At 32.6% G+C, this 27,206-nt stretch overlaps 1 protein-coding gene across 4 annotated transcripts in view; it reads left to right on the top strand.

The window, feature by feature from the left end:
• The window catches only part of CSMD3 (CUB and Sushi multiple domains 3), a 587,774-nt gene that overhangs the window by 492,644 nt on the left and 67,924 nt on the right, over positions 1 to 27,206 (top strand). For all 4 annotated transcript variants that reach the window (XM_088178475.1, XM_014870085.2, XM_088178481.1 and 1 more), the window contains 11 exons: positions 1,390 to 1,578; positions 4,788 to 4,965; positions 7,026 to 7,171; positions 10,139 to 10,219; positions 11,402 to 11,515; positions 15,735 to 15,923; positions 16,288 to 16,434; positions 19,006 to 19,194; positions 23,567 to 23,752; positions 25,060 to 25,254; positions 26,948 to 27,121. In XM_088178475.1, coding sequence (XP_088034601.1) covers positions 1,390 to 1,578; positions 4,788 to 4,965; positions 7,026 to 7,171; positions 10,139 to 10,219; positions 11,402 to 11,515; positions 15,735 to 15,923; positions 16,288 to 16,434; positions 19,006 to 19,194; positions 23,567 to 23,752; positions 25,060 to 25,254; positions 26,948 to 27,121 — 1,788 coding nt within the window. The remainder of the gene's footprint in view (positions 1 to 1,389; positions 1,579 to 4,787; positions 4,966 to 7,025; positions 7,172 to 10,138; positions 10,220 to 11,401; positions 11,516 to 15,734; positions 15,924 to 16,287; positions 16,435 to 19,005; positions 19,195 to 23,566; positions 23,753 to 25,059; positions 25,255 to 26,947; positions 27,122 to 27,206) is intronic.

Below are 27,206 nucleotides of genomic sequence, written 5' to 3'. Positions count from 1 at the left end.
TAAAAATAAATATGAAAGATTTTATGTCTTTCAGTCCCAAGCTTTAAACATTGAGATAAAACAGAAGAATGAAGAAAGTTAAGATGAAAACGAAAATTAATTGCATATTTTCTTTAAAATGTCAGGTCAAATGTCAGCAAAAAGATAATTGCCAATATCTGAAGCTGATTGGCATATTAATTTACACTGCATGCCTTTACAAATGAGACATCTCCATTCAATGTTTGGAAGCATACTTGAATTTTAATTTTTTGGAATGGGTTCTGGAAGACATAGATCTAAATACTATTTTCTATTACTGGATCAATGTAGGTTTGTGCAAATTAATGCCAACTAAAAAATCTCTAAATCCATTTTGTTTCCTAGTTCACCATTTCTCTGAAGGTTCTTGTTCTTATGTACCCAAGTAGGTCATGCCGAGCTGGTGAAGATCACGAGATCATAGTTCTATTTATAGAATTGCATTTTCATTTTAAAGGGATTAGATCACCACTGTTCATGAAAAAGGTCAAATGTGTATTTTAAAGAAGACCTGTTTTCATTATATGAATAACACCTAAGAGTGATTTATAGAGCTTTTACTTTAGAGCGGTCTCCTACTACTCTTTTAATAGTAACAAGTCCAAATTGATTTGAACTCTGTGTAACATTCTGGAAGTGAGCCACTGTAAAAAGAATTAGCTTTTAAAGAAAAAGTCAGTTTGTGGCCTAAACTGCTAAGGATAGTAAAAACATAAGACCATATACTATAACAGTAAGAGTAAGAATTTTAGAGATGCTATTATTTGTCAAAACACTGGAAAGTTCTTTTCTGTGTTTTAACCACATAAGACAGAAGTGATTCTTTCAAACATATACAACATGATATTCTTGTCCTTCAGACTGGACACAGCTTATTTGTTCTCACATTGGTAATAAGAAGACAATGCTTCAAATCTTCTAGGAAAAAATCACCGAGATGTGTGAGAAAAGCTGTTTTCAAATTTTACTTGTTCACTATAAAGTCTCTGATATTCCAGTTCATTATAGAGCCTTTTAATTCTTCTGGGAAAACCAAAAAAAGTATAGACATCTTTATTTCTTATTCTCCTTAAACATAAGAATGTAAAACATGACAACTCCTATTGGGTCAGAAAAGCACTTCATCTATCTCAGTACAGTTTCTTCGAGCAGCAAAAAGAAATGTTATTTATCAACACAGAAGCATAACTGGTTTACTGTACTTCTCCAGGTATAAAATCAATTATTTGATCATTCCCATCATAGAACTTTGGTTCCCAAAGTATGGTCTGTCCATGACATTTAATTTTATTCTAATTAAAAACTCTTATTTTTGAGATAAACAGAATTTTTATTTTACTGGTTTTTCCACCATTATTTTTTTTTCAGCATATCAGCTACAGAGCTGTCCTGATCCTCGACCATTTCGTAATGGTTTTGTTATTGGAAATGACTTTACTGTGGGACAAACAATTTCATTTGAGTGTTTTCCTGGCTACACGTTGATTGGAAATTCAGCTCTGACTTGTCTTCATGGCATCAGCCGCAATTGGAATCATCCTCTCCCCAGATGTGAAGGTATGTTCCAGGTGACCTATAAATCCTTGATCTTTTGAAAGTCTTCCTGTGACTGTTAACTGAAGTAATTTCAGCTTTTTTATTTATAGAGGCCTGTATTTTTACAGTACGGTCTTTGAAAAAGCAGTACGCAATTTTGCACATTAAAATTTTAGCAGAGAAGCTGAAATGTTTTGTAATATGAAATCTCTGAAATTTTTTCTGAGATAAGTTTACTTTTAGAAGGTTAGGCTTAAAGTCTGGAATGTGGAGACCCATACTGCTTTTAATCTAAGTGAGGCAATGTAGCAAAAACTCTGAACTAAATTAAGAATAAAGGCTTCAAAATTTGAATTTATCAATTCTCTCCACTTACATTCTCTCTTATCAATTAGAAAGGAAAGTTAAAGGTGGTCTAGAGTGAAATTGTCCTCCAGACAGTGCTCTGTGAAATTGTTTGCACATATGCTTCTTCTGAGTAGAATTTTTTTTTAAATTACATTTTTTTAACCTTTTACATTTGTTTCTTTCACTTGTGCTTGAAACAAGTAAGAAAGTTCAAGGAACTGTGACTGTTCAAGGAACTTGCACACAGCTTTAATTTTAAGGAGACAGAATGACTGTGATTCTGTAGAAGTGTTTATCTCTTCCCTAGCTATGCTGAAAGGAGCCTGACTCAAAGCAGCAGGCCAAAGAAGGTCAGTTCTCCACTTAAAGGCTTCGCTTCCCTCTGTATTGAATGGTAAAACTCAGCAATGAGAATGAGATCCTCACTAACATGTAAGAGAGAAATGCCCAAAAATAAAACCTCCAACAACAACACAACAACACCCTCAAAAAAACTCCAAAGCCAAATGCAACCACCCAAATAGAAAATAAAAAGCTCCCCTGTTTTCTGAATTTTTTTCATTGTATTTTGCACCAGATACCCAAATTTAGGTACTTAAACAAGAAGCTTCATTATTCAAAATTCATGCTGGAGTCAGTGAGCCTTAGGAATTTCTGGGGGATATGATAGCTAAATTAGGACCTAACGGGTACTGAATTCAGAAGGGGAAATCTTATATAAAAGAGAGATGACACCTACACTGTTTTTTTTTTTTTTTTTTTTTTTTTTTTTTTTTTTTTTTTGAAAGGGAAGAAGTTAATTCATTATAACTAACTTTCACCACCCATTTTCTGGATCCTGTGGAATAGTAATGTCTTCATAGTTCATGTCTTAACTGCTAAATACTTATTGTTTCCTATTAGTTCTAGATATATTTTCTGTGCCTCACAATCAAAACAATTTATTGAATGGAGTTTCTTTCTTTTCCTTTGAAATACCTTACTGGAAGCAATAATTTAATTATTTAATTCTAAAATGTCCAAGGCATGTTATTTCTCCGAGTTTCAATTTTGATGAAGTTCCTGAGGAGTGGCTGGATTTTCTTTGTTTGTACTTAATTTGATCTAAAAAATGAAGGTACAAAAAAATCACCTCAACTTGATAATAGAGATCTAAGATGCATGTTTGCTTCAGAATTACAGACTGTCCACATTACTCAGCTCCTAGACAAATTTCTTAATATATATGGGGTTTTCTGCAGATACTTACTGTGGTATTTTTAGTAAATGACTTGTGGCATTTTTATATGCTACAGAGATTTTGAAGTTTTGTTTTTGTTTTTTTTTCTTTATTGTTGCAGGAAAAGGATAAGGATTTATCTTCTAGTTCTACTTGGTTTGATTTGAGATAAAGGTTTTGTGTTCAAAAGCATTAAAATGAAGTTGGCATTTTTGTGTATGTATACCTAGTACCAGAAATACCCGCTGTGTCTTAAATTTGTATTTGCTTTAACATCTTTATTGTAAGACAAGATATACCAAGGCTTGTTTAATTCCTCAGACTTCTTGAAGCAGACAATCTGAAATAACTATGACTAAACTTGCTTTCTGTTTAAACAATTTTATTCTCTTCTTGCATCCCCATGAAACTAATATTCCTTTGACCTGTGCTCAGAGTCATCTAACACTCTCTGACCCTTCTTAACTCATCTCTTTTGCTTTAATCTCTTTGGATTCTGTTGCCTCTCCTTTTCCAAGAAATCTTGTTGCCTGACAGTCATCAGACCATGTCTTCACTCCCCTAAGACCTGGCTGCAAAACCAATTCTGTCTGTACTGCTCAACCTCCCTTGAGCCTTTAACTTTAAAGTTGAAGAAAAGCAGTGCCCAAGCTGTTGAGTCTGAATGGTTGAAGTATCACTGTGGAAGTCTCCTTACAGTTCAGCACCAAAGTGTATGAACATAAACCATAGCACATGCTTTTGCTAAATACAAATGATGCATGATTCCTATATGTCAAACCTGTATTTCCAACAAGCTGCTCTGGTTAGAGATTTTTAAACGTATTTTTGAAAATCTGTCTTGCCATACCATGCACATTGCAGAGTGGAGTGGACAAAATAAAGCAAATTATACAGTTTTAAGCTTCATTCACTTTTCCAGAACTAGGCTTGTATAACATTTCTCTTCTGTAATAACTGGGTAGTGCCTTATTCAACATACATCTGAAATCTGTATGGAGAAAATCGTCTAATGTGAACTAATAGTTTTCCAGAAATACATAGTTATGAAAGTCCAGAATCTGTATGGTCACTCTTGCACTGTATGATGTCTAAAATTAGTACTCTAGTACACTTGAGCATGAATTACAGAGACGACTCTTACTTTATCTATCAGAATTTATATCCATAAATGCAAAATTACTATTAATAATGTTGGACACAATGTTTTAATTTTGAAATTCCCCTCTAAACTTCTCCTGTCCCTCAACCTTTTATATAACTTCTTTCATGTGTTAATCTTGGTTGGCTATCTTCTTGTGACCACACATAAAAACAATTAATGTGATTTGTTGCTAATTTGTAGCTGGAATTTACACAAAGCCCTAACAAGGTAATTTTCAGTTGTGTGGGGAATTTCACCCTATATGTATATATATTTCTTTAATTCCAGTTCTGATAGTGTTTGTGATATCAGAATTAGTATTTTTTTTTTTTACTTTTATATTTGAGCGATACTGTCGAAATAGACTTCTGACTCTGCACAAAGCTGAATAAAATTTTTTCTTTGCACAGGAATGGTCATATGCAATGAAGTTGTAGTTCAAAACTCGGGCTTTTATATAGTCTAAGTAGAATGCAAAAAACATTTACTGTCTATTTTTAAGAAATGTCTTTTTTATAGCTCTGTGTGGAGGAAACATAACTGCAATGAATGGCACCATATACTCTCCAGGATACCCTGATGAGTATCCAAACTTTCAAGACTGCTTCTGGCTTGTAAGAGTTCCACCTGGGAATGGAATCTACATAAATTTCACAGTTCTCCAAACAGAGCCAATATATGATTTCATAACTGTCTGGTAAGAAAACACTTTTGACATTTATTTAATCTTCATGTGACAGTATATAACCATATATGAAATTAAAAGAATGTATTTGTGATCTTCCCCTTGAAACTGGTGTTCTGTCCAGGAGAAATGACTGAGTTGCACCAATCCTTGCTTTCCAATGGACCATTCTCTCTAGAAAATACTGGACAAGAAATCAAAAACAATAATAGTGTTTGTCAGTTTGTCAAAAAGAAAAGCCTACAGAAGTATGCTATTGTAGCTCATCAACAATCAAGAGAAATAACACTTAAGAAAGGAGTGATAAGAAGTTTCAGATGTGTGTATTAGCATTGTAGAAAAGGAGTACTAGAAACTAAAGTAGAGCAACATTTCATTAATTCCTTCCAAGCTGGAGTCTTTTATTCTTAAGAGTACATAAAACAAGAGTCTCTATTTGCATTTGGCTATGACAAAAAGCATTGAGCTAATAATAGCTGTAAACAAGTTCTATTCTCTCTGTACTTGAATCCTTGTCTGTCATGGCTCTGCATGATGACCCTCAGCAGCAGCCTATCACGTTAAGCCCTCCACCACATATTTGAAGATATTTAATGACTTTAGTCCTCATTTATACACATGTGTAAAAATTGTATTATATACATGATGGCTATTTGACTATGTAGCTTATACAACTTCTGGGATACAATTTATTTATAGCACAGTTCAAAAATTTAAAACAGTTTCCAATGCAAAAAAACTCCATTTTATTCACGATTCAAATGCTTCAAAGCATATTGATTTGCTACAATTTTCCTGATTAAACAGAAGGAAAACGGTCATGTGCCATAATTTGGGCAAACATATTACTACAAAAATTTCAAAATAAAAAGTATCCATATTTTTATTTTGATATCGTTTTCTTTTAAAATCTAATGTGCTAATAACTATTGAAAAAATAATTTAAACTTCTATTGCATAATATTTGACAGTTCTAAACTAGAAGGAAGTAATGATGAATATTTAATACTCTCATATCATGATTCTGTCCCCTGTACAGTTCCACTGTTGTTAAGTACTAACTTTGATATTTTCTATTGAAATGAGTATTTCATTTTTCCATAAGGTAGCAATGATTTTACCAGCATTATATGTACTGTCTAAATCATAATAAATAGTGCAAAATAATATCAATACATTCATATGAAGAAGGATTCAAGAAATTAATCAGCTACAGATCAGTTTTGGTTAAAGCTACCAATAATTATATTAATACTTACCCGAGTCAAAAATATCAAATCCATATAAAATTTATATAAAATTCATGACACAGCACCCAATTGATTGAGAAAACTCTGAATAACTTATAAAAATTATCTTTAAATCGATTCTTATCTCTCCATATATACTGTAAACTATAAATGATAGCATTAAAACAATTAATTATGGGGGAAGCTAGGTTAAAAAATGCTGACATTAGAGCATGTCTAAAAGTAACTTAGAATATCATTGCAAATAAAATTTGCATTTCTTAATGTCAACATGCAGTTTTCAAGGGTAATCTTGCATTCAGTAGTCTGTAAGCATTTTGGCTTTATTTTTGCTAAAGTCAATATTCATTCTTGTGTTTTCAAATAATTCTATTAATCAATTCTAACAACATTATTTATGTCTTAATTTTCCTAGAAATTATCGGATTCAAAAGACTGGGGGACATGAACAAAATTAGTTTTATTTATTTTCTGATAGCCACATTTGAAAGTAATAATACACAAATGTGATCAGAGATTGTGGCAAGTAGATGAAGTACAATCACATATTCAGTAATTTTGAATTTGCCATATTTTTTATTAGAAAATAAGGATGTGACTTTCAAAAGGTAGTTGAAGTATTCATTAGTATTCAATCCACATACAGGATATGAAAATGTCATCAGCCCTTGATGTCTGTTTTAACTTAGTTTAATTATCTCATGCCTTTTAGTATAATCTAGGGAAAATTTACTGCATTAACTTCAGATTTGGAGAAATTATTAATTTTTTAACCAAAAAATGAAAAAAAAAAAAAAAAATTATTCTGTTTGTTTCTTGCAGGGATGGACCAGACCAAACTTCCCCTCAAATTGGACAATTTAGTGGCAACACTGCATTAGAATCAGTCTATAGCACTTCCAATCAGATTCTGATAAAGTTTCACAGTGACTTTACTACCAGTGGCTTCTTTGTACTTAGTTATCATGGTAAGTGTGACAAATTAAACTTTTTCTCTGTTTATACTGGTCACTGGAGGAAGACAAGGCGTAAAAAAATCAGTTGCTTTTTCTATGAGTATCTATTATTAATATGATTGACCACTACTAGGATAATGCAAACATATGAAAGACTAACAAGAATGATGAAAATAAGTTATTTTCTTGACCAGATAGTAAATTCACTATTAGTCAAATAAAAATAAAAAGACTTCATTATGATTAGACATGAACAAACAAGACAGCATCAAGACCCTAAAGTTCAAGGTGCACATACTTTTATTTTTTACAATGCTTTTAAAATTCCTTTGAAACCTAAATGTTTTTGGAGGATATTAAATTTCTTTTGACATTTGGATATTTTGAAGTAAATGTTGTTTTTGCAGAGATACCAATGATAGTGAACTATTCCTATTATTTATATTACACTATAAATTTTAATGATAGTGGACTACATATTATGGTTAATGTAAATTTGCCCTTGAATGAAATACTGACCGAATGAAAATGTGTGTGAATTTATGCACCAAATTCTTCCTCTTTTTGTGGTCATACAGACCCTCTGTGGCCAAGTGTCTTTTGCATTGCTATGATTACAAGGAAACATTGAGAAGTAAGGGTGGGTTTAGGTGCTTTGGGAATGCCCATTGGATTGAACATCCCAGGAAACACTGACAGACTACATCCTGTTTTCAGGATCCTGCTCAGATTTTGAGACTAGAAGGCTTTCTTTTCGACTTATTATAGACGTTGGTAAATATAGTTAGACAGAACTGATGGGATTAAAGAACGTTAAGCTAAGTGAAACAAAATAGAAAAATACATAAACCATACAATGAAGAAAAAACACCATCAATTGATTATGGAGTAGAGACTCCAGCAGGGCTAGGCAGAGAGGGATCATAATTTCCATTCCAAATCTTGGCATCTAAATTGCACGTATCAACTTGCAAAGGACAAAATGTCATTTTGTATTCATTAATGAGTCCATATGTAATGATAGTTACTAATATATCAGTATATGACCAAACATATGCTAAAATGCTCGTGGAATCATAGAATTATTCAGATTGGAAAAGACCTTTTAGATTACCAAGTCCAACAATAAACCAAACACTGTCAGTTCTACCACTAAACTATGTTGATAAATAGCACATTACCTGTCCTGTAAATACCTCCAGGGATGGTGACTCCACCACTTCCCTGGGCAGCCTGTTCCAGTGCTTGGCAACCCTTTTGTTTAACACATTTTTACTAATATCCAATCTCATGTGGAGTAACTTGAGGCTATTTCTTCTGCTCTAGTAATTTGCTAGTATTAAAGTGTCTCTACAGATCTGCTTTTGCTTGTTTCTTTTGTTGTGAAAATTGTCATACCACAGGTGCAGGCCCTAATGTGCAATAAAGATGTGAAATGAGCAGCACAAAGATTACTTATAAAGAAACCTAAAATTATTTTTGTACTTATGTTGTCAAGATAAATAAATCTCTCTGTATCTCAGAGTCTATGATCCTTTATATCGGCTGAACAAAAATTATAGTAATAAAGGAGAGGCAGTAAAGGAGTCAAATAAAGACAAGGAGTCAAATTTATTTAAAATAAATATTTTGGAATTAAAATTAATGATATTCCTGTTACCCTAGAATGAGAGACATTTGACATAAATTATATTGCTTCTTTATTGAATAATTTTAAATTATGTTCATGAATTTTATTATTATTTTTCTTAAGATGTAAACAGCACAGCTGTTTCATGTTTAATTGATGTGTTTTATTTTAAATTGCATTATTCTAAGGCTTTCTGACTCACTGATTTAAGTAGATCTTCATTACATAATTGAAGAAAAGGTGTGTAATAGGAAGATATCAAATAAGGGTGACTCATTAGTAACAAAAAGTCTGTCTTACTGTATAAATTTTGTCATTTTCAAAAGTTTGACCGATTAGAGTACTAAAGGATCTAATCACACAAAACAACCAAGAATGTGTATTACTGTCATCTGCCATAAATAGATATTTTGTGCTAAAGAGAAATGCTATGAACCAATGCTGCATGAAAATGTAATATTAATGAAAACCAAGCGTACTTCATCCTGACCTTGCACTTTAAGACAGGGAGGACTCAATTGTAGCTAAAAATATGTCAAAGGGATTTCTTTTGCCAGATTTCTGTCCTAATTGTATTAAGATCAAATCTTATTTTGTCTGTCTCCAACCATGGGTCCATTTTCATTGGATCTAGGGGAAAAAAAGTCAGTCTGTTCATCTTCTGCACACACTTCTTATTTATCTTTTTGTTTATTTCATGTGGTTATCTTGCCTGGCTGTTGCATCATGTGCTAAATCTCATAAAATTATCTTGTGTGAAATTTCAAATGACAATTTTAAAAGCAGTTTATTCTCTGACACTATCTGCAGGTGATGTGTACTCCACAACTGTTTATTTAATAAGAAACTTCACATTCAAAATGCTTCTGTCCATTCCTTATGCTTCCTCTGTGTAGAATTTTTGGGATTCCAAAACTTATTTATTACAAGCTTTCAGAAGCAGAAGAGTTCAACAGTAAAATTGTATTGTAAAAATAAATAAACGAAAACCAACCAACCAACCAAACAAACAAACCCAAAACAAACCAAAAGAACAATGATTGAAAACTGCAAAAATATTTGCTTTTTGACTGGGATTGCTCAAGTGAGAAAATTAGCAAAACATTTCTAAATTTCTTATTTATGAAGAGGGTTTCGCCACTAAGACTAAAAAACTAACTGAGAATGCAGGCACAACTTCCAATGTTTTAATTTCCTTTCTTTTGATTATTTTGAATTTTGTATTATTTTGTATTCAAAATAAATTGAGTTTTTATGTTTATCGTGCTAATGCGAATATTAAATCAGTTGTTTCATAACTATGATAACTGTGTTTGAGAATGTCAACTGTGCTTTGTTCCTGTTTATAGCCTATCAACTCCGTGTCTGCCAGCCTCCAGCAAATATACCAAATGCTGAAATTCTAGCTGAGGATGATGAATTCGAAATAGGTAATATTAAAAAAAAAAAAAAAAAAAACAAAACAAAACACAAAACAAAAAAATATGTTTATGGAATAAACTTGCTGTGCATAGGGTGCTTTTCAGAATGGAAATCATACTTGAAATATTTTAGATTTTTATTTGAAAGTGCATTTTTTAAGGAATCATTCCTTTTCCCTATGTATCCTGAATCCCATCTGTTTCAGAGATTACATATAAGTAATATAATAACTCTCTGTAATTGCCTTAATTTTAAAAGCCATTTTTCATACTGTTTAATATAAAACATTGTATTACACTGAAAAAGAAAACACAAAACCCATAAGAAAACATGTATACAATGGTATATTCTATACCAGAATTAAGGTTCTGTGAGCTAAAAAGTGAAATCAAATTTCTAAAAGTTATGAGGATCAAAGAAGGGGATGACATTCTGACTTTCTGAGACAGGTCAATAATATTGTTTAGCTACCTATATTTCAAAGACATATGATTTATATTATCTGATTTAGGATGTCTAGTCAGCTAGTTTTGCTTATGTGACGGCAAAGAAAATAATTTCTTTTAGTATATGCACCAATATATGATTAGTTACACAGGTCACAAAGAGAAATTACTTTTTTTGTTGTTGTTCTCTGTAATACAGGACAAAGAGAACTGCTGGAATATGCAAGTCTTTACTTTTATTGGTCCATAAAACTATACGAATTTTTGGTTTCTTAATTAAAAAATGACAATTTCTTATTCTCAGAGTGCCAAATCTAGATAGCATTAGCAAATCAATTTTCTATTTAATGTTTTTTCCCCTCAGGATTGTATGAATTACTGACTTGATCTTAGACCTTTATTTAGTTCCATAATGGTTATCCTATAAATTGCTTAAAGCTTTGTGGACATTTGGTTCACATAGCATCAGTCAAACCCAGACAACTTAGCAAACTATCTAACAAATAATGTGGTGGAAAGAAGTGATAGATGCAGCACAGTGTGCAACACAAAGCTCATTTGCCACATTTCTTAGACTAATCAAAGTTGTTTATGCCAGAGGTCATTTAGCCCATCGTATATTATGGTGGTAAGAAACTTCATTAATCAATAATGTTTTCAAAGCTAAAAGTCTCAGTTAATTGCTGTTTAATGCATCTTTTGTTTGTTTGTTTGTGTTTTGCCTTGTGTTGTTTTCCTGAACAGGAGACATAATAAGGTACCAATGTCAGCCAGGCTTTACCCTGGTTGGTAATGAGATTCTGACATGCCGACTGGGGGAGAGACTTCAGATGGATGGAGCACCACCTACTTGTCAAGGTTTTTTTTCTTTTTTATTTTCCTACTGCCAGACCAGTTCATGGATGATTCCTTAGATAACTACTACATCTCTTTACATAGGACAGCATAATGAAACTATTTCAGACTTTTGACGACTTATCCCAATATATCACTCTTTTTTTGTTTCATATATGTCAGATATTAATGCAAAATAATTAGTAATCTTTTAATGAACTTCACATGTTGAAAGGGCTGCTCTTCTACTTTATGAAAATAATTGTACAATTCCTTTTTTTTTTTTTTTTTTTTTTGCAGGGAGTCTGGTAAATAATGAGACTCATTTTCTCAACAACATAATAGTATGAAAATTTATATGGGAATTTTCAAAAATGCTAAATTAACATAGCATGGATTTGGGTGAACAAGCTTACAAAATAATTTTTTCACTGCAGTTTTAAGTACTTCCATTTTTTATTCAATGTGTTCTAAAAAACAGGTTTTCTGTGTGTGTGTGTGTGTGTATGAATACGTTTTTTCATTTTTCCTTTTATTGAGAATTGCAAACAGAGAGATAATGCCATCTCATTGTTAAGGTTAAAATGATTACAGTCCTGCCAGCCCCCAACATCACACTTTAAAACAGTCTTTATTAACCTGAAATTTGGTGTGTTATGCTAGAATATAATTTTTCCATAATTAAAAAAAAAATAGATAAAAAGTGAGATTTTTCTTTCATACCAAACTGTTTAGGGAACAAATGAAGATAGGTCTTGCACATGCATCATTAAAAACATGGAATCTCTTTGAAGTTCCAGTGATGGGCATGAGTTTGTTTTCCTACTAATTCTTCCATTTATATCTGAAAGGATAAATAAGGGCCTACAGTTATAAACATGTATGATGAAGCCTTTTCAAGAAAAAAAAGACCAAACTACAACAGCACAGTGTTATATAAAAGTATAAAAGTTGTATAAAAGTATAAATTATGTAAACATAAGCTATTTTGAATTCTGCTAGTTTCTGTGATATGCTTTTGTTTCCATCTGTTCCTGAGCTTAGTATTGTAACATCTACAGCAGAATTAAAATCCTTTCCCAAATCAGTCATAATAAGTGTGTTTGATTTACATTTGTATTATATGAAAAATACTGCCATCTGTTTTTTCTACCAATCTGATGTTTTGGTGTGTCTTTCTCCAGTAATTTTAATTTGTTAGCATATCTATAAAACACTCATGAGGAAAGATTTATTTGGCAATAGAAAATTAATTGGGGTTACTACATTTGCAAGTAAAACTTTAATATTTTACTGTTTCTTAGAAATTCTAAAGTTATAAAATGGTGCACAATATACATGTTAAGAAATTAAACATCAGTATATTAATTTTTATGAATTTATTATTGCTATAATATTCACCTAAGCTTTCAGATGAGAGTTTAAAAGATTTCTTCTACAAATATACTCTTCCTCCATTCCTGGAAAGCTGGAAGGGTCTACTCTTACAACTGAATAAGCTGTTTCCCCTTGATTTTATGGACAAATTTATACAGAAGTCAAAATCACTCAGAGCATTGAGTCTAGTTCTTAAAAATTAAAAGTGAAATTGAAACATGAGCTTCATAAGAACTTTTACACTGATAATTTTTGAAAATCCAAGCATTTAGTTAGATAGAAATGTGTCTAGAAATAGCTTCCAACAGCCCAATTTTAATTTAAATCCTAACTTGGCAGATGTATTGCATTTAATAGGTGGAAAACCACAGTAACCTCCAGGCATTGCTTTAAATGTTAAAATGATGCAATATTAGATAGGGAAAATAGAGACTTATGTGCTGATCCTGAGGCATTCTCTCAGTGTGTGTTGCTGAAGGCATATTTGTATTCAGTGCTAGACCCAAGACAAAAACTTAGGAATGATGACTTCAGTTAACCATAGTTAATCTTCTATCTGTCAGATATGAATGCTAAAGTTTGGTTCCAATGATAAATATTAAATCAATGATCTTATAATTTCTGTTTAAAGTAGAATGAAATTAACGTGGTCTTCAGAGTTAGAGTCAGAAAATTAAAAAGAAAATTGCAAAGGAATTTCTCAAATTGTGCTAAAAATGACCAGTCCAATTGGCAACCTAGTATAAACAGCAGCATATTTTCTTTTATATTTATTTATATAATGTCTAGGTTTGAAAATCACAATATATAAGTTAAATTTCAATAATGAAAGATGAATAAAGGGCTTTGTGGAATCTAAAGGCAGCAAAAATACATGCCAAAAATTTTCTCTGTTTCATGATTTTGCTATGTCGTATTGGCCTATGGATAAGCTACCATATTTCATTGTGCAGAGTATAACACACCATGTAAAAGCCACTTTCAAGGAAAAGTCTCAGTTCTTCTGTTGGCCCATATTGGTTCTAGTTTACCAATTCTTTTCACTGGGTAGAGCATACATTTGTTTTTGAACTTAATACTGTTAATTCCTGATGCTTTAACCTGTGCATATATTATACGCTTTAGCCAGTGTAAATTGACATTTGATTGAATTTTTCTTTAAATTTTGACTTTAAATAAATTGATACCTACATTCAAAATTAACCCATAAGTAAATCTGAAGAATGCTGCTGAACAGAATTTAATTAACAGTATATTAGTCTTGAACCTAATGTATTGCAGTAAAGATAAACTAGACAAATTAGGAATCCTAAAAAAAAAATTGACACAAATTATATTTAATATATATTTGGTAATTTTAGTTATTACAGGTTAGTTTACATCATATTTAGTACTATTTAAAATGACATTTTTTTTCTCTCTTTTTTTTTTTCTGGTGTGTTTCAGTTGGATGGGCATTTCTTAAAATTCTTGCAGATTTCCTTCAGGTGTGAAGATAGTCACTAAATTCCACAAGTTTAGCCAATTTCCATCATCTTGTTTAGTTTAAATAGAATATTGTCCAAACAAAGCCTGTAAGTTTGCTCTTAATTTTCCTTAAAATTAGCTTCTACTTTTAGCATAAAATGAAAATTTCAGAGTAAGAAGATTCAAACTCTATTTTGCATCATAATAAGGGGACTGCAAGAAAATTCTTTAATGGTCACTCTTAACTATATCTCAGATACATTTTCTCTGATTCACAAAAAATTTAGCTACGTAATTCCCAAGGGAATCTATTTAACAGAAACAAGTCTTTAAATTCTTGATAATAAATTCCTGAGGGATGTTTAGCTCAAAATCCTGAAATTAAGGTCAGTTTGCAAGGCAAAACCAGCTGCAAATAAATGAGTGCAGCCAGATTACTGTTAGGCTCTTCCTGCTACACATTTTTGTATAAATATATGTCTGGATGTACGTATAAAGCTGAGAGGATTACTTTGTTCTTTTTCTTGAGAGATGTGTCACAACTGGCACAGCAGTGTAGTTTGACAGCAAGATTCCAGCCATATGAGTTTTGTTAAGTGGGGTGGAGATGCTATATTCAATTTTTTCTTCAGTAACTGAAACAAACACAGGACATGAGAAACAACTTTTGAAGTTTAGCAACTAGATGCTAATTTGCAACTGAGATACAAATATTTTTAAAATATATGGGCACATACAGTTTTTCAAGTTCAGTTTGGATGCGTTTGTAGAGGGTTGGACTAGATGATCTTCAAAGGTCATATTTAATCCAAATATTCTATGATTCTTGTAAAGTTTTTTATTATGAAGATAAATACTTCTTTTCTCCCCCTTTCTCTGCTTTTCTGTGTTCTTTATTTCTCTTCATAGTCCAATAATTTGAAATTTCAACATAAGACCTGATTTTTGTAATTAAGGACAATATTATACCCAGTGTTCTTGGGAAAACTAAGATCATATTATTTTTTCTTCTGTAACTCAGGACTAACTCATTTTCATGTAGGAGTTAGTTGTCAATATAAAAATATTTCAATGCTCTTGTTTTGCAGTATGAGGTTCTGAATATACTGAAGGCATTTGTTCATATATCATGAAGCAAACACATTTTTGAAAAAAAACTTCCAATACCATGATAATGTCAACTATTTATATTTAATGAGATTATTATTCCTGTAGACCTAGTGAATTCAGATAAATTCAAAATTAAATCCCTTCACCATATTTTAAATCACAATGATGTTCAATTTAAGGAAATAGAATGAGTGATGCAGTTCTTTCAAACTCAGGAAAATCTTGTCAATCACATGAAATAGAAATAATGGGCTTTAGATTTTTTTTGTCAATTTTTTCTGTTTCACAGTGCTCTGCCCAGCCAATGAAATGCGTCTGGATTCAACAGGCGTGATACTGAGTCCTGGATATCCTGACAGCTACCCAAATCTCCAGATGTGTGCGTGGACCATTACTGTGGAAAAGGGTTACAATATCAGCATGTTCTTTGAATTCTTCCAGACAGAAAAGGAATTTGATATACTTGAGGTTTTTGATGGTAACTATAGGATGCATAACTTTAGATGATACCTTGTCTTTATCATTGTTTTTTTATACTGCTTCTGTCTAATTACTATTTTTTATATATATCATAATTTTTCAGTATAAAAAATCTTAAGCAATTATTTCGATTTACTGGATTACTTTATTTTAAAATTGTACTGCATGTTAGACATAATTTTTGTTTTGAGCAAATATATAGCTTCCAGTTATATTTAAATTTTTTAATTCAAATTAATTTGCCATTTGCTTGAAGGATGTTTTGCATATATACTAATTGCATGCATATGTTTTATTGTATGCTATTTTAAACTTTGTAACTCCTTTTTTTCCTTTTTTTCCCCCCCTTCCTTTGTACCAAGGACCAAATAGTCATAGCCCATTGCTCATATCTCTCAGTGGGGACTATTCATCTTCTCTAAATATAACCAGCAATGGCCATGAAGTATTTCTCCGGTGGTCAGCAGATCATGGCACCAATAAAAAGGGTTTCAGGATAAGATATATAGGTATGCAAATGTTACTTTCTGTAATGTGCATAAAATTTCAATGTGGAACATTTCTTTATATGAAAAGGATAATATAAGATATATTTGGTATCCTTAATTAACCAAACTGAAAGGAAATCCAATCTGTTCTCTATATATGAACCTAATGACCCTCATCTTGTGAGGTACAAACCCCCCTCACATGTGCACTGTATAGAATTAATAAAAGACAGGGCTTTAAAATGGCATAAGTCAGTACTAAAAATAAAAGAAGACTCTTCCCCTTTCTCTCTCCCATTTATTTTCACTTGTGTGCCTCTTCATACTGGGGTGTTTCTCTAACTAGATCTTTATGCAATTCACCGTTAAGAATTTTGGTGAGACAGGGGAAAGCATTGCAACAAGGCAGGAGTGAACAGCTATGAAGTGGAAAACCCTAAAGGGTTGAACTCTTTAATTTAAGGTTCAACAGAAACAGCAATCAACATAAAAAGAGACAAATTAGTATGTGAAAAAGCCGGTATTTTATGTGCTATTAATTCAAATTAACATATTTATGAATAGTGTGTGGAAAGCGTACCTGACAAAGTTAGATTTTAGTAAAAATGCTTTTAGAGAATTATTAAAATAAAATATATTTATTTTACTGGTAAATTATTTTAATTAGTCAAGCTAAAGTAGATTTGTTGCAATTTACAGCAATTGCACAAGATCTATATTTGAATTTTTTTATGATAACCAAAGATATGAAATAGACACAATGAAAAGTACTAAGGATAGTATCTGTAGATATTAGAAAAGTTATTGCTGTAAAGCTGTTTCATTCCATAAGGCAGATAAAGAAATAAAGAATAAGCAAAAAATTCTTTCTGCTGTGATTTTTTTTTTTTTGTTTTTCTCACTTTTTCACCTTTCTTTCGCACTTTCTGCTACTTCACAATTGAAGAAAAATAATTAGGATCATATATACTGTGAAACCTTATAAGTATCATCTTTCCCTTTAGGAAAGGACAGTTTTCTCAGACTTAAAATGTTTGTTGTTAATTAAGTAAAACTCTTTGTTTACTAGATATAAAATAATGTATGGTACCAATTTTCATTTCCCATAGTCCCTTTTGGATCTGTTAAAAGAGAAAGAAGGGAAAATTCTTCAAAGTCTTTCCTTACAGGCAGTGAGAGAACTGTTGAGTGGCAGACAGGAAATATTTTCTAGTGATCTGTTTCACAGAGAAAATATTCGTATGTTTTCTTATACACAAAACTAGAAGTCTCTCTATCTTTGGTTCTTTCAGGAAAGTATAAATCGGGAGACACTTAGTGTAAGGAAGAAAATACTTTCATAGTATGTGATCCGAAAGATATAGCAGTAGTTCTGATTCTGTTCTTTGCTTTAATATGTTTAATAAGTACTAATTGCAAACAAACGGCCATATGACTCCATCTGGTCAGAAAGCTTTCATGTGAGAAAAACACTGACCTGAGGTAAGTCATGAGACACTGAAAGGCTTAAAGAGTGAGTGAAGCAGCAGTACTCTATTTGCCTGAGAAAATAAATATCAAGTTATCAATGTTTCTTCAAAGCATAAAGGAAGCACTTGGAAACAAACTTCCAGCACAGCTTTATTTCCTACAGAAAGGGAAAACAGCCTTTATGGCTAGCAACCATTAATCACATTAATCAGAAACCAAGTTAAACTTTTGCACAAACAAAATTCATCTTCAAGTTATATTACCAGGTTATAAAAGCCTTCTGGTTCACTCCTGTGCCAAGATAGCCAAACCTAAATTATTTGCTACTCAATGAACAAGGGAGATAAAGGAAACATAGTAAATAACCAGTATTTAATGTCAGAGTTGTTAAGTGCATAAATAATTCCAGATTATAAAAACTGTAACTCTTAGACATATATTTTCCTCTCATAATGAGTTATGTATTTTTTTATAGTCTCTGGATAAGACTTCTGAAAGACTTAATGTGTTCTAAATAAATCAACAACTAAAAGCAGATTCAGTAATTTGCCACGGATTTATGGTGATAGTCATAAATATAATAAAAATCTATTTAAAATGTTTTACTTCACCTTAGTTCAATGTATCACAGAACTTAAATGAAAGAACTTATTTGGGACCAGAAAGAAAGGGCTATTTAAAAATAGTTATGTTCAGGATGTACTAGTTGTTTCCTTCTTTCAAAATTTTTTACACAACTGAAATGTATACAATTGCAATAAATTTCCTCATAAGCTAAAGCTCAGTAGTTTATTTGATTTAAAAAGAAGATGGTAAAAAAACCAAAAAACCAAAACCGCAACTGAAATGCAAAGCCATAGCCAATTGTAAAAGGGAGCTACAACTATTTTTTTGGAGGCTCCCCAAACCTGAATCTTGTAAAGACCTTATAAAGCTTTATTTTTATCACCTGTATATTTTGTGAAATTGGTCAAAGCATGCATTACCAGTACATAAAATACAGCTTTAGCAACGGTTTCTCAGTGTCTAATCCGATATCCACTGATTTCCGCCAGAATTTCTCAAGAATAGTTTCCCGAGTTCTAAACGCATATTTTATTCATTTAATGTTTGTGTTCCAAGCTCTCTACTGTAGCACCCCCGAGTCGCCCCCGCACGGTTTCATTGTCAGTCAGACAGGTGGACAGCTCAACAGCATGGTTCGCTGGGCGTGCGACCGGGGCTTCCGCCTCATTGGGAAAAGCACTGCTGTATGCAGGAAGTCTCCCTATGGGTATTACTCGTGGGATGTTCCAGTCCCTGCTTGTCAAGGTAAATTCTTTTTTATATATATAATATATATATAAAAAAATAAACTCCAAGAAACTTTCTTTTTCTAATGTAAGCCATCAGTTTTCTGACTTAAAATTAATAGCAGGGAAATATTTTGTGGTCGTACTTCTGTGCCAAAATTTTTCGACCTCATAAAAACAAATGTAATTTTAAGAAACAGTATTTCAAGAGGAGATAATAAGACTGACATACAAAAAACAATGATTTACCATTTATTTAAGCACTTCATTTTAGTCTAACAATAATTTCTGAAATGCTGGTGTTCTTTGAGGATTAATATAACTAAGATTTTCCAAGGACTGTGTATACTTTTTACTTATATCTTTGAAACTGGAACTATATTCTGAAGTTTGTGAAAAAATAATAGATTTTAATGTTTCAGTTTGATTAACAATATTGCCCAAGCTGACATATAGTGACCGAACATTTCTGTGATAGATCCCTTTTTTAGGGAATTTTGGGTATTTCCTATTGTCATTTTTTCCTGTCAAAGTATCTGACGTGGCAATAGCTTTTCCTGACATTTTCAAGTTTTCCCCTAATTAAATGGTAATTTTCATAGAATCATACAAGGGTTTACTTGGAAGGGACCTTAAAGACATAGTCCCAGTCCACTGGAAGGGGCAGGAACACTCTTCTCTACCAGGTTGCTTAAAGCCTGTCCAACCTGGCCTTGAACACTTCCAGGGATGTGGCAACCACAACTTCTCTGGGCAACTTTTCTGTGCACGTTTCCACAAATGTGAAATTCAGCTCAAAACTGCTGTAAACCAAAATGTCATTGGGTGACCCTTGGGAGATCTGTTGTTTATATAAAAGTCTGTTATTACGCATTGCTGGTTGGCATCTTGTTTCTTAAAAATTTAAGGTTAAGGGAGGAATATATTTTTCTTGTGCCACAAGATTGACTGTTGACATGGATAATATGACTCAAAATTTATCAAGTCACTAATGGAGATTTTTGGATACTGAAGGAGTAATTAATCTCAGTGGTAGATATAGAACGTCTCAGGTTGCAGCTAGAATGTATCTGATATATATTTTACTGATTGGTAAAAGAGACAGAATGTGAATTATGTGTATTATGTCAATAAGCAATATTGTAGAATTTGTTGTTGCTTAGGATTGTAATCAATGCTTTTTACCTGAGTGGATAATAATTTTGCAAGTGGATAATTATTCTATGTACTGCTGAATCCGGGCCCCTATGTAACACAGTGGACATTGTTCAGGCATCTCTTGTAATTGTCTCAAAGTTCTTATTATCATTAACATGCTTTTGAGAGAAGAGGTTAAACTAGGCCAGTTATGCAGTAAAGAATGTTATTTGGTTATACCTTGGTTATACTAGTTATCATCTTGGAATGTATAGATTTGCCTAATCTCCAATCCAAGCTATTGAGGAATTTAAGAAGTAATAAACATTGTCACATTTTGGTTCCTGGGATTTTTTTTTTTTTAATTAATTTATATATATATATATATATATATGTAACAGTGTATATATACATATATAAGCAATGGGAGCGGACTGCTGGAGCAGCTGTCTCAAAGCTTTATTCTATCACAATCAGTCTCATTTTTTGGAGCCAAGCACAGGAGATGGAACAGCTTCAGCTGCTAACAACAGCAGACGAAGTTCTCTTTGTTACAGTCTTTTAACAACTTTCTAGCCTATAGCATAATATTAACATTATATTAAGAGCTGACAAGTGTTTGCTTAGGCCAATTAATAAAGCTGCACATACATCTTGCTTTGAACAATGCTTGCTTGCAATAACTTAAAACAATGGATAAAGCTTCATTATTAAACTTATATATTTCTACTATTTTGCTTAACATATTTTCCTGAGACCTATCTTTACATAGTTCATAGCCCTATTGTTTCTTGTCCTTGTATCTTCAGCATTCTTGCATTTCTCCTTCCTGGGATTTGCTTTCATACAGCTTTCTGAGAGTTTTATACCTTTTCTATTTCCCATAGTCATGTTTTCATTTTAGTGTCATAGAAGTTGTTTCTTTCTTTGGTGATGGCAAGTAGATGAAATAGTAGTTTTATCAGATGTTCGGTAAAAGGTGGAAGATGGACATTTTTGTTTAATTAGCTTGTCACTTTTTATCTCACTGGGGTCATGTTCTCATACCCTCTAGAGCTTTGAATTCAATTATAGCTTCTTGGAGTCTTCAATTTCTTAATCACAGTTTTCTTATTTTCTTCTAAATGTGTGTTTTTCTCTAGTTGCCAATAGCTACAGCGACAGTCATTAGGTATATGTTCTTATGGCTGCCAAGACAGGGTGATAGCAAATTAGAAATAGTTTTCTGTGATCTTTTCAGCAAAGTGTGTCTGTACTGTGGTCTTTGGTTTTTCTTTTTCATAAATTTCCATGTTGTATGCAAAAGGTTTTTTATGGCAATGAAAGAATATTTTAACATTGATTCTTACATCTGTTTTCTGCAAGTTGTTATAGGATTGGTGCTGTACCTGTGTCTTAGCTGTGATTATCAGCTTCAGTATGGTTCCACACAGTTGTTATATTGCTTATGAAGCAAATCAGTTTTATGTCAGATCAGCTCCCAGAAGGAGCAAAAATAGATTGTATTCTTTTTTTTTTTTTACAAGTATTTATACATAGTCTGAGAGGATTAACCTTCCTGTGTGGGCATGATAGGTACTTTCTTAGGGCTCAAGATTTTACTTCAAAGTAAGGTACTTCAGACTTAAATGACTAAGCCCCTTTTTTTCACTTTTTTTTTTTTTTTCTTGGATCTGACCTACATTAGATATATGGTTTTAGAATGTGGAAAAGGGTTTTAAAAAGTTTTAATTTTTATTCCAAAAACAGAGAGAGCATTATTTAGAAACATATCTTCTCTTGGTACATTATTTTTGTTAAGGAAAAGAAATAAAATAGTAGCTTATACTTTTATTTGCAGTTTTCAGCTTTCTTCTCTAAGAGATAGAGCCAGCAAGGAGAGGTGCTATGCTGGATCTTTTTCTCAGCAGCGAGCAGTGTCTGATGAGTAATGTAAAGCTGAAGGGTGCAGTGACTGTGAAGTTATACAGTACAAAATCCTTAGAGCAGTGAGAAAGCTGGATGCTAGCTAGCCTTAACTTCAGAAGAGCAGAATTTGGCCACTTCAGGGATTTGCTTGGTAGAATACCATGGAATAAAGCCTTAGATTTAAGAGTGGACCGAGATAACTGGTTAATAGTCCGAGGATCACTTCTTCAAAGCTCAGGTATGTTGTATCCTCAGAAATATTATCAGAGAAAAAGTCAGGGAGAAACTTCAGGATACCTGACTGGATGAGCAAGGAGCTACTGGACAAAACAAAACACAAAAACAAAGCCTAGAGAGGGTAGAAGTGAGGACAGATATATTGGTGATAAAATGAAGACCAAACAAATTGTGGGCCCTCTCCAGAAGGGTGCAGGAGACCCAGTTACCTGGGACATGGAGAGCTGAGGTACTCAGAAGTGGTTTTGACTCAGTCTTTGCTGACAAGTGCTTCAGTCTTGCTTCACAAGCCATGGATGACAAAGACGAGGGCCAAAAGAAGCCTACAGGAAACCTGGAGAGGGACTTCCTACAAGGGTATGCAGCAATAGGATAGGTGGGAATGGCTTTAAATTGAAAGAGGATCAGTTCAAATTACACATCAGGAGGCAATTCCTTACTGTGAAGGTGGTGAGGCACTGGAGCAGGTTGCCCAGAGGAGCTGTAGATGCCCCATCCCTGGAAGTGTTCAGGTCCAGGCTGGACTGGGATTTAAGCAACCTGATCTAGTAAATGATGTTCCTGTCCATTGCAGAGGGATTGGAACTAGATCTTTCAGGCCCTTTTCACCCCAGGCCATTTTATGATTCTATGATTCAATATTTTCAAAGGACTCTTTTCTTTCTGCTTTCCAGGTGGTAAAAATAGAATATTGCAAGGTAATATTAGGGATTTGCCAGAGGTCACAAAGTACAACTGATGGAAGAAATCTGAACATAAACAATATTTGTTTTTCTCTAACATGCTTTATTAATTCAACCATGCTGGTCATATTTTTTCCCAGATATTTTCTATTCCCTTTATTATCATCTGCATTTTGAATTGTTAGCTGCAGAATTATGAACCATTGTTCTTATATTTTACTTCCTCCACCAAAATGCAAAACCTTCAGTGGATTAAATGGGCTAAACTTTTAAAAGAATTTATTTGCATGCTTAAAACACACATTAATGAGTTAAAAATTATTTTTTATGAATTTAAGACTAGTGATTTTGCAATACTTAAGCTCTCTGAGGTCAGTGGAAACTTATATTGAAGGCATAAAAAACTTTGTCTTTCTCTCTACTCAGCAATATCTTGTGGAATTCCTAAAGCTCCACTAAATGGTGGGATATTAACTACAGATTACTTAGTTGGCACCCGTGTTACTTATTTTTGCAATGATGGATACAGGCTATCAGCCAAAGAGCTGACTACTGCAGTCTGCCAGCCGGATGGCACCTGGAGCAATCACAATAAAACACCCCGCTGCGTAGGTGAGTCACATGTAAAAAGTCTCTGGAGAGTAAAAACCTGTCTGTACATTTTGTCTGTTTATCCAGGGCACAAATCTTAACATGAGTTAAACTTTCATCTTCAGGTTACTTTAATCTGTGAATTATTGTTGGTATTAAATTATTATGAAATACATATATTAAGTGTATGTAACTAATACACGCTGAAACTTAACAACATAAGCAGAATAAACATGCTAGAGCTTATAGAATGCAATCAAACTAATAATTAATTTACAGTTAAATCAAAATTAATGGTTACAGAGGTTTTCCTCCAAAGTCAACTCTTCAAGGAGAGCTGCACAAGTCATGTACTGTTAACAAACCCTTTTTACTGTCCAGAATTGCCAAACCTGTGATAATTGTTTGAAACTGATGCTTATTACTTATATTAATCCCATCACTATAGTCCTACACATCTAAACTTGAGGGAACATCACTGCAGAGAAAACTGCATTTAACTCCCAAAATGAAGTAGATATCAGCAGTTACAAATGGGATATGAAAACCCAGGTGACTGTAAGAGTGATATAGGGATGTCAGTATCTCATGCACATTAGGATTTGGATTATCTCACCCAATGAATTTTGGAAATGAAAGCAAATTAAGGCTGGAGTATTTTTCAGGGATTTTCCCTTTCTCTTTTTTTTTCCTTCTTGTTCTTGAAAATTTCACTGTTATGAATTTACCTATTTCCTAAGAACCGATGAAAATAGAGAAAAAACAAAGTGGGAAAATCATTATGCTTCTTATAATATTTATAATTCTATTAGTGTTTTAGAATGATTTTGTTCCATTTCTGGAGGAAGAACACTTAGAATTAAGAAATGAGACAAAAAACCTACAGCTGTTGAAATAACAACTTGGATATGGATATTATTTTTTCTGTCACCCATGTGCAGCCTCTCAAAGAAGTCTTTCATATCTCATAGTTTACCTAGGTAGAAAAATAATTTCTCCATTTAAATGTCCTTAAAATTTTAGTAAAGATTCTGGTGCCTGCTGTAAAATGTCACAGAAGCTCCATGGTATAGTTCCTATCTATCTAACCCTACACAACTGCATCATTCTGCATACACAATCCCTTCTCTTTCTGGATGATTATTAGTTAAATGAGACAACTCATATCTGCTCATTTCAACTCATACAAGCAATTTCACATACAGCCTTAGTTTTCACAGATTATGTCACTCTATTTAAAATACATTTTTTGATTAGTAATGGTACAGATTTTCCCAATTTGCCTGTGCTAAGCCACCAATAACTATGTCTTCTTGTTATTTTGGAAGTTGTTACATGTCCGAGCATCAATTCTTTTACCCTGGAACATGGAAGATGGAGAATAGTGAATGGTTCACACTATGAGTATAAAACCAAAGTGGTTTTCAGCTGTGATCCTGGGTATTATGGTCTGGGACCGGCATCTATCGAGTGTCTTGCTAACGGCACCTGGAGTTGGAGAAATGAGCGGCCTTACTGCCAAAGTGAGTACATGTTGTATCTGCATCTGCCGAACAGATTTCAGGAAAAGAATATTTTATTCGGTGAATTAGAAATGTACTAATTTAGTATTCAAAACAGTAAATTAGAAAAAGTGTTTCTTGGCTGGAATTCCTGGGTATCCTAAAGGTTATTATTTACAAATAGAATACAGTAGAATTAGTGAAAAGGATATATCTGTAGGCACACTTCTGGAGTTTAGAGGTCTCTAGATCTCTAAAGGTACAAAGAGAACATTTTCCTATATGTTTATTTTAGGTCAGGGATGCTTTAAAATCTTGAAAAATGCAAAACCTTTGTATCCTGTCTGCACACTTGATAAGTAAAATAATCTCTCCTTTCAAGAAATTACCATGTAGTGTACATATGCACATATGCACATCATTCCTACCTTTAACTAGTATGCTGATAACCTGCAACAGTTAATTAAAAAAAAAAAAAAACAGATATTTTAAACAACTAAAGTAGCTATAATTGTGTTTCCCTCCCCTGTGGCTGTGAAAAGCACATTTCTTTATAAATTTACATTTAGACATGTCTTTTCCAAAACTAGTAGTTTGGTTACACTTTGAAGCAGCAAAACTCTTTCTCTTTATGGAACAGTGTGATGTACCCTCTGACAGAGAGGGATGCAATTGTGCTTTTGGTTCCTGTATCAGAAATGTGCTTATCTGCATGTTTATGTATAAATACAAAAATATTTTAAAAGTCTGTAGATAAGCCAGATAACTATAGCTTAAAATGCACTTATAATTTATTTTGACAATATATATGGAAAAAAAAGGTGGCTTAAAAATACAATTTGAAACACAGATTAATTATACTGGAAATTAACCTTAATTTTGAGTTCTTTATAATTAGAAGTCTAATATATAATTTAAAAAAAATTAAAAAGTTAATTGCAATATTTTATCTCTGCTAGTGTTAAAAATACTGTGTATATATCTATATTTTTCTCTCTGTGTACATATTTATTCTACATACTAAATTTCTATTTGCATCTCTTTTTGCTTTAATAGACAATCTACTTTTAGCTATGTTTTGAGGAGCTTTGTTTGAAATATTATTACTTATTTCCTTCTAGGCATAAATTGTACTGCCTAATTTCAGCCTCTTATTTACTACTCATAAATTGTTTTTGTTAATCATTAAAAGTGACAAAGAAAAATATTATTTTGATTGAAAAGATGTTTTCAATTGTAAATAAATAGCAATAAATTCCATCAATATCATTCACTCTTTATAAAAATATAATGTGTAAATGCTAGAGTAAGGATTTAATTATGACCTAGAAGATCAAAATTGCACCTTCCCAAAGTGGAATAACTAACTCTGATAGCAATTGTGATGTTCCAATATGCAGAAAATACTTGATAAAAGCAAGGTAATTAAACAGCATTTAATAATGTTCTGAGAGGCTTTTTTAACTTTACAGAAATTATTTTAATTGTTTTTCCCCCTCTCTTAAGTATATTTTTTGGGGGAGGAATAGTTTTTGTTTACAGGTTTTTAATCTATGATTTCTACAGATTTCTCCAAAATAGTTCAAAGTGTGAAATTTATTTATCTGATTGACTGGTTGATAAGTATTTTTGGTTGGCAGGCATTATTGTATGTGTGTTTGAGATTCTCAGCTGCACACTTGTGGGTTTTTTTTCTTTTTGTTTTGCCATGCAGTTATTTCCTGTGGAGAGCTTCCTACACCTCCAAATGGGAATAAGATTGGAACTCAAATCACATATGGATCTACAGCTATATTTACCTGTGACTCAGGATACATGCTAGTTGGCTCTGCAGTGAGGGAATGTCTGTCATCTGGACTCTGGAGAGGAATTGAGACCAGATGTTTAGGTATGGATACTACTGACATGACTTGTCCATTTTCTTTCTCTCTAGGAGATAAAAGTAAGCAAAGTGTTCTGCTTGTCTTTCTATT

This window comes from Sturnus vulgaris, chromosome 1 (genome assembly GCF_052056855.1).
Source record: "Sturnus vulgaris isolate bStuVul1 chromosome 1, bStuVul1.hap1, whole genome shotgun sequence".
Classification (NCBI taxonomy): Eukaryota; Metazoa; Chordata; class Aves; order Passeriformes; family Sturnidae; genus Sturnus; species Sturnus vulgaris.
Note: the sequence above shows the minus strand (reverse complement) of the source record. Positions and strands in the feature narration are given on the sequence as shown.